This window comes from Hypanus sabinus, chromosome 1, assembly GCF_030144855.1.
Source record: "Hypanus sabinus isolate sHypSab1 chromosome 1, sHypSab1.hap1, whole genome shotgun sequence".
Lineage (NCBI taxonomy): Eukaryota > Metazoa > Chordata > Chondrichthyes > Myliobatiformes > Dasyatidae > Hypanus > Hypanus sabinus.
Genome location: NC_082706.1, coordinates 188,998,874 through 189,015,595, shown reverse-complemented (window position 1 = coordinate 189,015,595; position 16,722 = coordinate 188,998,874). Strand labels below are relative to the sequence as shown.

General features: G+C 42.3%; 1 protein-coding gene across 3 annotated transcripts in view; it reads left to right on the top strand.

The window, feature by feature from the left end:
• znf704 (zinc finger protein 704) overlaps positions 1-16,722 on the top strand; it is a 209,421-nt gene that overhangs the window by 137,397 nt on the left and 55,302 nt on the right. For all 3 annotated transcript variants that reach the window (XM_059983553.1, XM_059983548.1, XM_059983559.1), the window contains exon 3: positions 13,545-13,654. In XM_059983553.1, the coding sequence (XP_059839536.1) occupies positions 13,545-13,654 (110 nt within the window). The remainder of the gene's footprint in view (positions 1-13,544; positions 13,655-16,722) is intronic.

Below are 16,722 nucleotides of genomic sequence, written 5' to 3'. Positions count from 1 at the left end.
TAAAGAAAGATAAAAACACAGCAGAGGGAAGAACAGAACACAGGAAAATCAAGGAAATCAGGAGGGAAATGAAGGAAGCAAAGCAAAGATGGATAGCTGAACAATGTGCGGACATTGAAGACAGCCTTTCCAACAACAACACAAGGCATTCCAACTGGTGAAAGAACTTACCAAAGAAAAACCAGCCAAAGTGAACATCATCCAAGACAAAAATGGCAAAAGTCTCACAGAAGAAAAGGAAATAATGGAAAGGTGAACACTGTTCAGTACTGTACATCTACCAGAGCAAAGGGGATTCAAGCATGCTGGATGTACAGGAATCTTCCAATGAGGATGACTATCCAATCATGCATGAAGAAGTTGAAGCCGCAAAACCATCATTGAAGTGCGGGAAGTCAGCAGGAGTTGACAACATCCCTGCTGAAGCCTGGAGGAGAGGCCATGATAGACATGCTTACCACCATCCGCAGTAAGATCTGGCAGACAGGTGAAGGGCTGGCACCTTGGACTCAGATGCTGATCTTTGTTCTTCCCAAGAAAGGCAATCTCCAACTTTGCAAGAATTACCGTACCATCAGTTTGATCAGCCATGTAAGCAAGGTAATGCTCAGAATCATCTTGAACAGACTGGAACCTCAGGCAGAAGACATCTTTGCCGAGGAACAAGCAGGTTTCCGTACGGGCAGAAGCACCACTGAGCAGATTTTCACCCTCTGCACCCTCTGTGAGAAACACCTTCAGCACTAGAGATGCTTCATAGACTTCAAGAAGGTGTTTGACAGAGTCTGGCATGATGCCTTATGGGCCACCATGAAGAGATTCAACATGGGGTAGAAGCTGATTCATACAGTCCATCAGCTTTACGCTAAGGCACCAGTACTCGCTCAGGGCACCATCGGGGAGTGGTTCCATACTTCTGTAGGAGTCCGTCAGGGCTGCCTCCTCTCTCCCACTCTCTTCATCATCTTCCTGGAACGGATTAAGAGTGATGCCCTTGAAGATCATGTGGGCACAGTCAGCATCGGACAGAGGAACATCACAAACCTAAGATTTGCTGATGACATTGATGGACTTGCAGGAAAAGAGGACAAACTGGCTAACCTGGTCAGCCATCTTGACAGAGCCTCCACAAAGTTTGGAATGGAAATAAGTGCTAAGCTCATGGCAAATGCCTATGGTGCCATCACAACAGACATCTCAGTCCACGGTCAGAAACTTGAGACAGAGCAACAGTTCAAATACCCGCGGGCCATCGTCAGTGATGAAGGATCAAGACCAGAAGTCCTGGCAAGAACCACACAGACAATGACTGCACAATCCAAACTCAAGACAATATGGAGGGACAGCAACAGCACCATGAAGTACAAGATCAGACTCCTGCATGCATTGGTATTCTCCATCTTCCTGTACGCATGCGAGACATAGATCCTCACAGCAGAGCTACAGAGGAAGATGCAGGCTATCGCAACATCTTGGACATCTCATACTTGGACCACACCACAAATGAGCAGGACCGCAAGACCATCCAGCACCACATTGGCCTCTATGAAGACCTTCTCACAACGGTGAAGAAAAGAAAGCTGAGATGGTATGGCCACCAAACAAGATCCAGTGGCCTTGCAAAGACAGTTCTACAAGGAACTGTGGAGGGGAAAAGAAGGAGAGGCAGACAGAGGAAAAGATGGACGGACAACGTTAAAGAATGGACAGGGAAAACATCTGCGGTGACCCAGACCCTGGCACACAACCGTGACTGGTGCAAAGCTTGTCATGACAGCGCCCCAATGACTCCACCGGGAGTTAAGGGTGAAAGAAGAAGAAAAAGAAGAAGAACTCCTTGGGGTTACCAGCTTTCAGTGCCACCTGGATATCCATTACAGCTGGGAATTCTGGTTCATCACGCTCCTAACATCAAAGCAGTCCCGGAAGGAGATTTGTCACCGTTACCTTCAAGATCCCCATTTACTTTATGCGCCCATCCTTTTCAATGAAATTGACCCCTAAAAGGAGAATTGCATTTGAATGTAAAATGTTTTGCTATCATTTAAATTGTAACTCAGTTTTAATGGTCCCGATAATAATCATATCCATCTTCTTTTCCAGAGAATTGCATTTCTCTCATAGTTAATGACTTCAGCAGGGTTGCACGAATGGGTGAATGATCAGACATCCATCTGTTATCGTCTTTATTGGTGTGCATGTCTCGGATCCAGCAACAGACTCAGAAAGTTGAACAGAGAAGTGGAGGGTTTTGTTACACAGTAGTCATAGCTGCTGTGCTCTGTTGAAACTCTAGAAATAAGCCCTGATGATTAATTACTTTAATCAGCTCCACTGAAATCAGAAACAAAAAAAAGCATTTATTCTTTGGCTTCCTGTAATTATTACAGTCATTACAGCGTATTACAATAAGCTAATTATGGATAACGTTCAATGGCTTTCAACATTTCTATAAGAACATGGACATTTGTCAGTTGTGGTAACACTAATCTTTGTACTTGAGTTCTGGGAATTTAATTATTTTATTCTACCCATTTTAAGGAATTCAGAGGCAGAGCACTGTTGTTTGATAGTAGACAAAGGCTTAAGTATTTCTCAAGTTTATTTGAAGCTTTGAAGCGCTGGAGAAAAAGACAGGCAGATGTACACAATTCCAAGGATCAGGAATACCATGGGGTGTGGAAAATGAGTTCTCCATTATTGCACTGTTAGGATGCTTGAAAATGTGGGATGATCTTGTCATATTTCAAAGATTAGCTTTATTTATAGCAAATACATTAAAGGCATCATTTTGCATCAAATCAGATCAGCGAGGATTATTCTGCGCATGTTACAGTATATTTAGGGACTTAGATTGTAACAATTGAATCTCTAGATTCTGTTGCATATCGTTCAGCTAGGTCTTGGAATACACAGAAACAAACAACCACACATTCAGAGTGTAGAATATTTTAGTGTATTTGTTATTTTACCTGCGAGGGAAGCTAGTCCACATAAGTATTGTCTGAAATAGCTTTGATCTTATATCTCAAACAAAGCACTTTTATACTTTTTACAGAGAACAATGATTAGGTTGTTGTATTCCATAACATTCCTCCATTACCCTGTTCCGACACTTGTTTTTTTAGAAGCTGGTTTACCCCCGTTGTCAAAACATTCTCCCTCAGCCAGAAAACACATCTTCTGTCATAAAAAAATCACACAGCTTCCTATCAGAAAACACACGCACACACACACACACACACACACACACACACACACACACACACACACACACACACACACACACACACACACACACACACACACACACACACACTTACTCGTAAGCCTCCCATCCAAACCAGCAAAGCACCTTGGGATTTCATGGGTTTCATTTTGTCACATTATATTTTACAGAAGTTGCAAATTTGTAAAGAGTTCAGGGTGTTACAGATGTCCATAGATCCTAACCCAATAGTGAGTCGCTGCAAGAAAATGTTTACAGCAATGTATGTCATTAAAGATTTTACAGATTTCTGAAAATCTCTGTAACAGGAGATTTTAATGGTAGGAACAAAAGAAGAATATGTGTAGCCCCCTGGCTCGCTCAGCTTGCTTCCATCTAGGGGGAGCAGCCTTCGGCCCCGCCAAACTGGGTAATCAGCTTGTGTAGACGCTGTGTGATGTCCCCAACACACCAAATAACAGACAGTACACCATATGCGATTAAATGATTACATTTTATAGATCTTACTAGAACTAAGTGATTAATAACGATACAGTATATATGAAGGAAAAGAAAATAAAGAAAAGGCACCAAAACTTATCAAGGTCCAAACCACTTCGTGCACAACCGTTGGAGCTCAATTAACGAAGTCTTCTGGCCACCATTCGATCCCCTCAAACCTCCTCGACTCACAGCTCAGGACCACCCAAAGTGATCAACCAAGCACCCCCAGCACGTCCGTCTTAGTCTCCTCTCCTCGCCGAAAATCCTGGTCTCAGACCCCTGCTCGGGGTCCATTCCGTCGCCCAGCTTACAGCATCGCGCCGACTCCCCACAAGCCCACCAACAATAGTTTACAGACTCAGAAGAGAGAGAATAACATTAATCCCAATTGGTTAACGAATACAATTCTCGTTATCAGTAGTTTTAATCAAACAAAGCACTTATCATAACAAAGAAGCATTCCTACTTTCAGCAAAGCAAAGAAGCCATTTTGATTAACATACGCAGTAACAAAAGAACCCCCTTACACATTGTTGCACTTAAATAAAGCCCATCACAGAATGTTCCAAAGCATTTTACAGTCACTCAATTATTTTATGAAATCTGATTGCTCTTCCGTTGTAGGAAAATTTATCACTGAGGCTCAGAAAAGCTTGTGAAGTTTTTCAATGATTTGATTTGATAGTTTCTTCCTCTCTAATTCTTTACTTCCAAGTAATGCTTAGTCATTTCTGGTTTGGGGATTTCTAAATATACTCTTTGCTTTTGGTTTGCCTGTTGCCCTTCTCTAAAGTTTTGATTTGTGCTTGTTCTTCCCTGTATTCAAGAGATTCAAAGAATCAAGACTCAAAGTACATTTATTATTAAAGTATGTACGCAGTATAACAACCCTGAGATTCGTCTTCCCGCAGACAACCATGAAACAAAGAAATTCATGAAACCTGTTCAGAGAAAAACAATAAACACACAACTTGCAAAAAAAGGAAAAAAATCATACAAATGGCAAAAAATGAGTGAAAAACACTGAATATAAAACACCAAACAACCAAGTTATCAAAAGAGAATAGGTATATTCAGTCCAGCACTGTTGACTTTAACCAAGTGCTGTATGTTCTGTGCTGAGTGAATGCAAGCAGGCTATTTTCACTGAGGCTAGGGGAGAAAAAAAAAACAGAGGACATGGGTTAAGGGTGAAGGGGGAAAAGTTTAAAGGGAGCATGGGGGGGGGGTGCTTCTTCACACACAGAGTGGTAGGAGTGTGGAATGAGCTGCCAGATGAAGTGGTAAATGCGGGCTCACTTTTAACATTTAAGAAATACTTGGACAGGTACATGGATGAGAGGTGTATGGAGGGATCTGGTCCAGGTGCAGGTCAGTGGGACTAGGCAGAAAAATGGTTCGGTACAGCCAAGAAGGGCCAAAAGGCCTGTTTCTGTGTTTTAATGTTCTATGGTTCATTATCTGCCGGCCACAGGGCCAGTCCTCCCCGATCAAATTCGCACAGAAGTTGCAACAGAAAAAAGGTGTGTCTAGAAACCTTACTTTCATTATTCCTAATGCAGTATGTTCACCATGATTGTTGGAGAATCAACTTCTGATTAAATCTGGTAACTCCTGACTTTGCAAGTTTTCAATCAATGCAAATTAAAGTTGGTAGTTGTCATGCTCAGTGCGAAAATGGTAATCAGTCCTCTGCTTTGTTGTAAACTTCCTGCATTTCCAGAAGTACACCAGGAACTTGACACGAGTGCCAAGACAAGCCTCTCCAGCACAGAAGTAAGCCTGGAGTCAGATCGACTCACTCCTAGTGATGTTAGGATTTGGATGAGAACAGTGATACAGCAGAGGACAACATCCCAGCAGTAGTACTGAAGACCTGCACACCAGAACTAATCCCATTCAAGCCTTTTCACAGTTTTCCCCATCCTGGCACTTAACTGGCAAACTGAATTTTGCTAGGTTATGTCCTGTCCACAAAATGCAAAACAAGTCCAGGCCCATGAAGTTATGGACACAAGAGATTCTGGAAATGCCAGAAATCTTGAGCAACACACACAAAATTCTAGAGAAGCTCGGCAAGTCAGGCAGCATCGATGGAGGAGAATAAACAGTTAACATTTTGGGCCAAGACCCTTCATCAGGTTCGGAAGGGAAGGGGAAGAAGCCAGAATAAGAAGGTGGGAGGAGGGGAAGGAGTACAACTGGCAAGTGACATGTGAAACTGGGTGAGGGGAGAGGGGGCGATGCTGGAAGGTGATAGGCAGAAAAGACAAAGGGCTGAAGAAGAAGGAATCTGATAGGAGACAGTGGACTGTAGAAGAAATAGGAGGAGGAGGAGGACCGGAGTGAGGTGATGGGCAGGTGAAGCAAAGAGAAGGGGTGAGAGAGGAATCAGAATGGAGAAAGCAAAGAGAGAGAAGGGGCAGGGCAATAAATTACTGGGAGTTAGAGAAATCAATGTTAATCCAATCGGGTTGGAGGTACTACCCAGACAGAATATGACATGTTGCTCGTCCAACCTAAGCGTTGCCTCATTGTTGGAGGAGAAATATTGGAATGAGAGTGGGAAGTCAAATTGAAATGAGTGGTTACCGCAAAATCCTGCTTTTCATTGTAGACAGAGCGAAGGTGCTTGATGAAGTGGTCCCCTAATTTACATTGGGTCTCACCAATGTCAAGAAGACTACACCAGGAGCACCAGATATAGGAGATGACCCCCAACAGACTTGCAGGTGAAGTGTCGTCTCACCTGAAAGGACTTGTTTGTGGTCCTGAAAGGCGGTGAGGCAGGACGTAGTTAGTGTGTTTTAATCATAAGCAATAGCGAAGCGTCATTGATACCACTACTGTATAATGTCCTTCCTTTCTTCGGGCATAGCTCTGGACCTCCACTGCTGGTAGCTGGACAAACACAATATATTTTGGCCCTCATGGTGTTGCATTACTAAGATGAAATTCTTGCAAAAGCTGTTTGTACCAATCATGATCAAATCGTAGAGGGTACAAAATTGTACAAACACCAGTTATTGAACGCTTTCCTGTTACCATGGTGCAGCTCCCCAGAAACGGGAAAGTGCTAAAAAGTATTTGATTAAATCTGTAAGCATAATCTTAGAATATTTTTAATCAGGTCATGTCCAGAACTTTTTCACTGAAGTTAATCAGCCTTCATGAGCTAATTTTGATGAGATTCTGTTCCATGTATTTGTTCTTTTGAGAGAAGTGGGGCTTGACAGGTGTGCAGGGATAATTACTAATCTCATTTCATGTGCTCAGTTTTCACACACCCATTTGTTTGTCAGCTACAATATCAGCAAACTAATAGATATTTTTAATTATCTAGTGAAAATCACTGCTGTTCTCTTCAGTCATGAAATACAGGATGGGAAATGGATTATGCTATGTTTCTCATTAGCTGCTCTCTGCGTTGCTGAAATGGAGGTTTTAATTATTGCATTTTACAAATACACCAGCTTTGCAATTTAAGTAAAAGTTGTTCTAGTATCCATTAATTAGATGTTGTCTTTGAGATGACTAACTCTCCAATTGTCCATGGTCATAGCCTCAGCTGGAGTGGCTACCTTTGGAATCTGATCAGAAGTCAACCCAGTAATTTCAGCAACAATGTGAGGATCATAAAACTATAAAATATGGGGGCAGAATTCAGTCATTTGGCCCATCAACACACCAAAATGCTGGTGGAACGCAGCAGGCCAGGCAGCATCTTTAGGAAGAAGTACAGTCGATGAAGGACCTCTATCTGAAATGTCAACTGTACTTCTTCCTATAGATGCTGCCTGGCCTGCTGCGTTCCACCAGCATTTTGTGTGTGTTGCTTGAATTTCCAGCATCTGCACCTCATATTTGACCCATCAACTATGTTCTGCCATTTTGTTATGGCTGATCCATTTTCCCTCTCAGCCCCAATCTCACTCCTTCTCCCCAATCTCACTCCTTCTCCCCATATCCCTTCATGCCCCGACCGATCAAGTATCTATCGATAGCGGCTTTAAATATACCCAATGACTTGGCCTCCACAGACACCTGTGGCAACAAATTCCACAGATTCACTACTCTCTGGCTAAAGAAATTCCTCCTCATCTTGATTCTAAATGGACGCTCCTCTAATCTGAGGCTGTGTCTTCTGGTACTAGACTCCCCCACTGTAGGAAACATTCTCTCCACATCCACTCTACCTAGGCCATTCAACATTCGATAGGTTTCAATGAGATCATCCCTCATTCTTCTGAATTCCAGTGGGTACAGAAGATACTACTCAGGTTTCTATGATTTCTAGTTCATTGTTAGAACTTATATTTCAATCAGTTTTGCTCATTTTAAGTATCAACTCTCCTCTAATGTTCAAGGTTTACACATGAAAAACTTCTGTGTACAGTAGCCTTCTTTGACTTCCTTTCAGTACTGGTATCCTTGGTATCAAATGAATCCCGTCAAAAGTATTCCAGCCATTTTTCTAGCTGCAGTGGTTCTCCACTTTCATGATGCGTGGTGGCCAGCTCTCCAGTAAATGGATTAATCTGCATTCTGTTAGTGTCATAATCGGGCAGCGCTGCAGTTAGATCCACAGCACTTTGCCTGGCAACCTTGGAGTGTTGCCAGCAGAGTTTTCTGCAGTTCCCCAAACTGGAACCATTTTCTGGGGTGAAGCCTAAGCGCAGAATGTTCCAGAAAGTGTTTCTTCCTTAACTATTTAGGGTTTTTTTTTGCATAATAGAATTTCAAGAATCTTTCAGGGCTTTTTTATTTATTCATTTTTCAAGACCATGTATTTGATTTTCTAACACTTTCTAATCTTTTTCCAGTCCTGAAGGGTCTTGGTCCAAAACGTTACCTGCTTACTCTTTTCTATAGATGCTGCCTGGCCTGTTGAGGAATGCAGCTGTTTGGTTCAAACCTGTGAAGAGGCCAGGAATCAAATGATCCAAATGGTATCCATACTACCTTTTGATGAAAAGTAGGACTTGATAGCACTATTTAGAGAACTGCACCTCTTACTTTTCTTTTCATGGTCCCTGATCTCCTACATCCTGCTCATGGAGAGGGTTCAAAGAAGGTCCACGAAAATTGATTCCAGGATTGAATGGATAGTCATATGAAGAGTGTCTGATGGCTCTGGGCCTGTATTCACTAGAATTCAGAAGAATGAGGGATGACCTCATTGTAATCTGTCGAATGGTGAAAGGCCTTGATAGAGTGGATAGGGAGGATGTTTCATATGGTGGGAGCGTCTAAGACCAGAGGACACAGCCTCAGAATACAGGTGTGTTCTTTTAGAATGAAGATGAGTCTGAATTTTTTTTTAGCCAGAGAATGATGGATCTGTGGAATTCTTTGCCACAGGCAGCTGTGGAGGCTAACTCTTCATGTATATTTAAGGCAGAGGTTGATAGATTCTTGATTGGTCAGGGCATGAAGGGATATGAGGAGAAGGCAGGAGATTGGGGCTGAGAGGAAAACTGGATCAGCCATAATGAAATGGTGAAGCAGACTTGATGGGCCAAATGGCCTAATTCTGCTCCTATATCTGATGGTCTTATTTTTCCTTCCTCGCTTGGATCAGTAGAAATACCTTTTTAGACCATTAGACACAGGAGCAGAATGAGGCCATTTGGCCCATTGAGTCTGGTCCGCCACTCAATCATGCCTGATCCTTCCTCCCTCTCAACTCCACTCTCCCGCCTTATCCCTGTCAGCTTTGATGCCTCTACTAATCAAAAACCTGTCAACCTCCTCTTTAAATATAGCAAAGACGATGCCTCTACAACCGACTATGGCAATGAATTCCAGAGATTCGCCACCCTCTCACCAAAGAAATTCTTCCTCATCTCTGGTCTGAAAGGATGTCATGCTATTCTGAGGCTGAGCACTCTGGTCCTGGACTCCCCCACTATAGGAAGCATCATCTCCATGTCAACTCTGTCTAGGCCTTTCAGTATTCAATAGATTTCAGTTAGATCTCCTAACTCGAAAACAGGCCCAGAACCATCAAACACTCCTCACATGTTATACCTTTCATTCCTGATATCATTTTTGTGAACCTCCCCTGGACCTTATTCAATGCCAGTACGTCCTTTCTCAAATAAGGAGCCCACAATTGCCCACAGTGTTCCAGTGAGGTCTGTGAAGCAACAGCATTACATTCTTGCTTTCATTTTCAAAGAGAATGCTAACACTGCATTTGCCTTCCTTACCACTGACTCAACATTCAAGTTAACTTTTAGGGAATCCTGCACAAGGACTCGTAAGTCCCTTTTCACCTCTGATTTCTGAATTTCCTCCCCATTTAGAAAATAGTCTGCACTTTATTCCTTCCACCGAAGTGCATGACCGTACACTGCCCTACACTGTATTCCATCTACCACTTCTTTGCCCATTCTCCTGATCTGTCTAAGTCCTTCTGCAGACTCCTGCTTCCTCAATTGTATCTGCTCCTCCACCTATCTTCATATCATCTGCAAACCTGGCCACAAAGTCATCAATTCCAACATCAACAAACAAGAGAAAATCTGCAGATGCTGGAAATCCAAGCAACACCCACCAGCTGCTGGAGGAACTCAGCAGGCCAAGCAGCATCTATGGAAAAGAGTACAGTCAACGTTTCGGACCAAGACCCTTCATCAGGACTGCTTTACCTCTCGGGTCTCGGGCTGAAATGTTGACTGTGTACTCTTTTCCATAGATGCTGCGTGGCCTGTTGAGTTCCACCAGCATTTTGTGCTTGATGTTTGAATTCCATCGTCCAAATATTTGACATCTAATGTAAAAAAAAGTGGTTGCAATACAGCCCCTGCGGAACACCACTAGTCACCAGCAGCAAAGCAGAGAAGTTCCCCTTTGTTCCCTCTCTTTCTATCTTGTCAGTCAGCTGATCTTCTATCCATGCTAGTACCTTTCTTGTGATACCATGGGCTCTTGTTAAGCAACCTCATGTCAAGGGCCTTCTGAAAATTCAAATACACAACATCCACTGATACTCCTATCCTGCCTGTTATTTTTCAAAGATTTCCAACAGATTTCCCCGGCAAGATTTCCCCTTAAGAAAACCTTGCCTCTGTTGGCCTATTTACCATGTGTCTGCAAGTGCTCGGAAACTTCATCCTTAGTAAAGGACATCCAAATCTGTTCAACTGAAGTTAAAGCTAACTGGTACATAATTTTCTGTCTTTTGCCTCTCTCCCTTCCTAAAGGTTGGAGTGACATTTGCAATTTTTCAGTCCTCCAGAACCATTCCAGAATCTAGTGATTGTTGAAAGATCACGTAAGTGCTTCCACGATCTCTTCAGCTACCTCTTTCAGAACCCTGGAATGTAGTCCATCTGGTCCAGGTGACCTATCTGCCTTCAGACCTTTCAGCTTCCCAAGCACATTCTCCGTAGTAATAGTAACTACACTCACTTCTGCCACCTGACATTCTCAAATTTCTGGCATACCGCTAGTGTATTCCACAGTGAAGATTAACGCAAAATCACCCTCATCACTCAGGACATGCTCTCTTTCTCATTCCTACCATCAAGGAGGAGGCAGGGGAGCCAAAGATTCAGACCCAATCTTTCAGTAACAGCTTGTTCTCCTCCACCATCAGATTCCTGAATGGACAATGAACCCATGAACACTACCTCAGTATTTTTACCCCTCTTCTGGCACTACTTATTTAGTTTAATTTTCTCTTTTTTATATATACATATTTCTTGCACTTAGGAGAAGCCTTTCCCTGAATAGGCTCAAGCACAAGCTGCTCTAAAAAGCCAACTTATAGGCATTCAACAAATTCCCCCTCACGCAATCTGACATCAACCTGAATTTCCCAATCCCCTTGCATATTGAAGTCCCCCATGACAATTGTGTCATTAACTTATTACGTCCCTTTTCCAACTCCGTTTGCAATCTCAACCCCACATCTTGGCTGCTATTTAGAGGCCTATATATGATCCCCATAATGGTGACTTTACTCTTATGTATTGCAATGTACTGCTGGTGCAAAGCAAGAAACTTCACGACACTCTTTTATATTTTTGCCTCTGAAGATCAAATCATCTTGAGTCCTGATGAAGGGTCTCTGTCTGAATTGATGATTCTTTATTCCTCTCCAAGATGCTGCCTGACCTGCGGAGTTTGTCCAGGTACTCGAGTACCTTAATTGTGTCTCGCTTTGAGACATCACTGATTAATACAGTAGACTCCAGGCTGGCAATTAATTGGATTGCATTTGTAGAGTTGACTTGCTTTTGTGAACAGGATATTGCCAGGTCCAAATTTGTGCTGTAGCTGTCGTGGTAGAACTTGGTAAGAGAACAGCTGGCCCTGGATTGTGGGTCTTTATTCTGTAGCTGGGACGTAGTCTGTATCAGCTGTTTCAATTGCTTCTTGATATTTTACAGAATAAGTCAAATTGATGGGACACTGTAGACACTTTAAACCACTCTGTAAAATATTGTTTACATTCTAAGTACGTGCTAGTATGTATGCACATTTTTATTCCATATCCATGCTTTATTTTTAATATTGTTCTTTATTCTTTATAGTTGTTGAATGTTTTTTTTGTTGCGAGTCACACTCTGACCAACACAGCACAGCAAATTCCTAATGGATGGAAATATACTTGGCAAATACATCTGATCCCAATCCTTGAGATCTCAGAAGGGAGCCTACTTGTCACTCCTGGCTGAACCTGGTTACACTGATTTTTTCCCCTACTATTTTCAAATTAAATTCCAAATATCCAGCACCTGCAATATTTCGCCTTTTAATTAGAATGAAATAAAGGGCCAAAAGCAGAGATGGAGGGCCTTCATTACTGCCCTAAATGCCAGCAGAAAAACGGGGAGTAAGTGAGTAAAGTGCGAAAAGAGAGGGGTTGAACATCTAGCTAAAGAGAGGGGAACAAATGTTTCAGAACATAAAAGAAGAAAATGAAAATAAAAATTATTAACAAATAATTATGATATACATGATTGAGACTCAACTCCGTTGAGACAAGATCTGTGGTGGTCGTCTGCAGGCTTTGGTGGCGTTGGATGGCTTCAGTTTGGTCTAATTTATTGAGTGTATCTTTCTATCTGAAACATGGTGTATGTGCTTTGTGCTGTGTGTGAATGTTGGTGCTGTGTTTTGCACCTTGACCCCCCCCCCCCCCCCGAGTAACATTGACTCGGTTGGCTGTATCCATGAGTATTCAAGTACGGTTGAATGACGATTAAACTTGAATTGAAATTAACAGTTGTTCACCTTCTGGGTTGGAAAGATTTAGTGACTTTGCATTAACAGTTATTTTTTTTATTATTATGTAGAGATGCTTCCCAACGAACCGCACCGCCCAGCAACCCACCTATTTAACCCTAATCTAATCGTAGGACAAATTTACAATGACAAAGAAACCTTCTGTGACCCAGATGTTAGTGCATCCTGACCAGGAAATTCTGGAGAGTGGCAGTGTCTGAACTTTATATGTGCATTAGTAGTCTGCACAGGAATTTTTCCAGGCCTTTCGTAGGATGTGTTTGGCACATGGATGATGTTGTATTGACTGTACTTCTAGTCACAACATTGTTTAAAAAATATTATCCTGATGAAGGATCTTGGCCTGAAATGTTGACTGTTTATTCTTCTATTGTTGTTATAGAGGGCTTCGGCCCGAAACGTCGACTATACTATTTTTCATAGGTGCTGCCTTGGCTACTGGATTCCTTCGCCATTCTGTGTGTGTTGCTCATGTTTTAAAAGCTGTTATTGCTGTTTGTAGTCTCCCTGAGGTACGGGTCTTTATACAGGCTGTCAGTAGCTGATGTTTCTTTTTTTCTTACTGTTTTTACAGAAATTTCTCTGAAGAAGGAGAGATGGACAAAGTAACTGCAGCAATGGTCCTAACTAGCTTGTCCACCAGCCCACTGGTCCGCAGTCCTCCCTCCACAGTCCGTGTAGCAGGTAAGCTGTTAGAGTTAAATGTTAGGCAAGTGGCAATGTGCTTAATGTGGAACAATTTATAAAGTGGCCACTTTAGTAAAACCAAATTCACTTTCTGACTTTTTTTAAAGTGTCTAATTTTATATAGTTCTCATGATACCTCAAAGGATTATGGGTTAATTTTGTGGGCCGCACTTCCTATGTGGTGCTTTGGATGATGGGGCTACAGATTGTAGAATTAGGCATGGATAGCAATGGCCTGCACAACTCTCCATTTTCCAGTGATTAAATTCAACAAACAGAAAACATGGCAAATAGATGACCAGCTGTCAAGCAAGTATCTGAGCAATTAGAGGTAAGGAACTTGGACATATAATGCCTTTCACAATCTTAGGATGCTCCAAAAGCACAATACAGTTATGAAAAGTAACTATAGTTATGGAAAGTAATTTTAAAAGGTACTTAATTTTGTAAGAAACAGCATCTGTCCACAGCAAAGCCTTGCAAGTAACAATGGGATTGGAATGGAACGTAATCAATGAATAAATTTCTAAAAGGCAAAGAATTCTATTTTATATATATTTATATATACACACAGAGCAACGGTCCCCCAAGAGAACCACAACCTTGATGTTGGGTTTGGAGGCTTTCATTCCTCAATGACCTGGAGAGCTATGCTGGCTGGAGTCAGGGCTTTGCGCTTTGGCTCCTGATAGGGTCACCTATGCCGAACAGGTCAAAGAGTAGAAGCCAGACTAAGAGTGGACCACCGGTCCTCCAGGTTTGGGGGTTCAGGTCAGGGCTAACAACCCTAACAGAAACAGCAATGAAGAATCCTTCTACGTCTGTGTGCGACGGTATTCCTAAGCCTCCACCCAGGGCTTGCATGCCTGACGCTAGTGAAAACTGAGAGGAGGCTGCTGACATGATGAAGGAAGCCCAGAACATCGCCAGAGATGGAGGACCTTCATGGCTGCGCTAAACGCCAGTGGTGTCACAGGCAGTAAGTAAGTTCAGAACAACGGTGAACCTGGGAACATAAATTTTGTGTTGATCAGAGGTAGCAAAAGGTAATGATAGACTCAATCTAGTGAGTCATTAGTAAAGTCTAGTAATTGTTCCAATGAAATGTATCCGTACATTCCAACACAATGGAATGCAGTTGTTATATATATGTGCTGTGTCAAAACAGGTCACTACTAGGGAATGCCTGCTGTAGAACTATTATGTAATACTGAACTTATGAAAGGTGTATATATAAATTTGGGTTCTTTCTCTATGAGTGTAACTTTAATTATTATTAAATACAGGTGGATTTTGACTTTGATTTTCGTGCACTTATGGTGCACTCTGGAAAACATCTCATTCCCATCAGTTTCACTCTGTTAAATAGGGCGTATTTTTACTTCCTCCTTTGGGATATTTCAGTACATGTAAACCCTGATGTTCAATGTGCCCACCTGCATTTTTATCATTCCGTCTGGGGGATAGGGGCAGAGGTTGCCTGTGAAGGGGGAGCTGGCTCCTAGCTGATCGACAAGGCCTTGTGCAACGCGGGGTCTTTCTGTAGGGAAACAACGGTTCTATCCTGAATGGATTTGTCCTGGTCCCAGGTTCAGTGTTTGTCAAAGCAATGAAATCCAGGTCTCAATGAAGATAATACATCTTAATGCATCAAAACGGGGCCTGGAAAATGAGGAGAGGAAGATATTTATGAGTATAACCGACTATGGAGGTATAATTTCATTGCTGGCGGAAATATTTGTCTCGGACCTGTATCTCAGAGGTTTCAGCTTTATGAGTAAGAATTTTTCATTACCATCAGTGGTTTCTAAAGGCTGTTTTAACATTGTCTCATGTTTGTGCATACTGCTGATCATGTACTCAAAATTAACTATTTTGTTCTTTTTTTCTCAAACCATCAATAAGATTAAACTTCTCCATGAAATGAAGGTGCTTGATGTAGAATCAAAGGCTTCAGCGTGGGATGGTCAGGGACACAATGGTCTTATTCAATATCTGCATCTTCTGACTTTGGGAAATACATAAACTGAGGGCTCTGGGGCAGCATGGAACCAATCTATGAACAGTTTAGACTGAAAGCCGGAAGGAAGCAGAGGCACACACAGCTAGGGTGGGAAGTGAATAGGAAAAGAGATTTGTGGAGGAAGTGAAAAACAAACATGAGACCATAAGACACAGGAGGAGAGTTAGGCCATTTGGCCCATCCAGTCTTCTCTGCCACTCCATTGTGGCTGATTCAGTATTCCTCTCAACCCCATTCTCCTGCCCTCCACCCACAACCTTTGACGCCCTGATTAATCAAGACCTATCAGCTTCTACTTTAAATATACCCAGTGACTTGGCCTGCACAGCCATCTGTAGCTATTAATTCCACAGATTCACCACACTCTGACTAAAGAAATTTTTCCTCATATCTGTTCTAAATGGACATCTCCCAAATCTGAGGCTGTGCCCTCTGGTCCTCGACTCTCCCACTGTAGGAAATGTTCTCTTCACATCTACTCTATGCAGACCTTTCAATGTTTGATAGGTTTCAATGAAATCCCCCTTCATTCTTCTAAACTCCAGTGAGTGCAGGCCCAGAGCTACCAACTGCTCCTTTCGTTCCTGGGGTAATTCTTGTGAACCTCCTCTGGACCCTCTCAATGCCTTCTCTTAGAAGAGGGGCCCAAAACTATTCACAATATTCTAAGTGCAGTCTGACCAATGCCTTATAAAGCCTAAGGATTACATCCTCACTTTTGTATTCTAGTCCTCTCAAAATGAATGCCAACATTGCATTTGCCTTCCTCACAGCTGACTCAGCCTTTAGGGAATCATGCATGAGGACTCCCAAGTCCCTCTGCACCCCTGATTTTTGAATTTTCTCTCCAGTTAGAAAATATTCCATGTCTTGTTTTATGTACTTCTCTTCATTATCTTCCTTCTATCACTTCTTTGTCCATTCCTCCAGTCTGTGTAAGTCCTGCAGATAACCTGCTTCCTCAACACTGTCGTCCCCTCCACCTATCTTCATATTGTCAGCAAACTTGGCCACAAAACCATCAATTCCTTCATCCAAATCA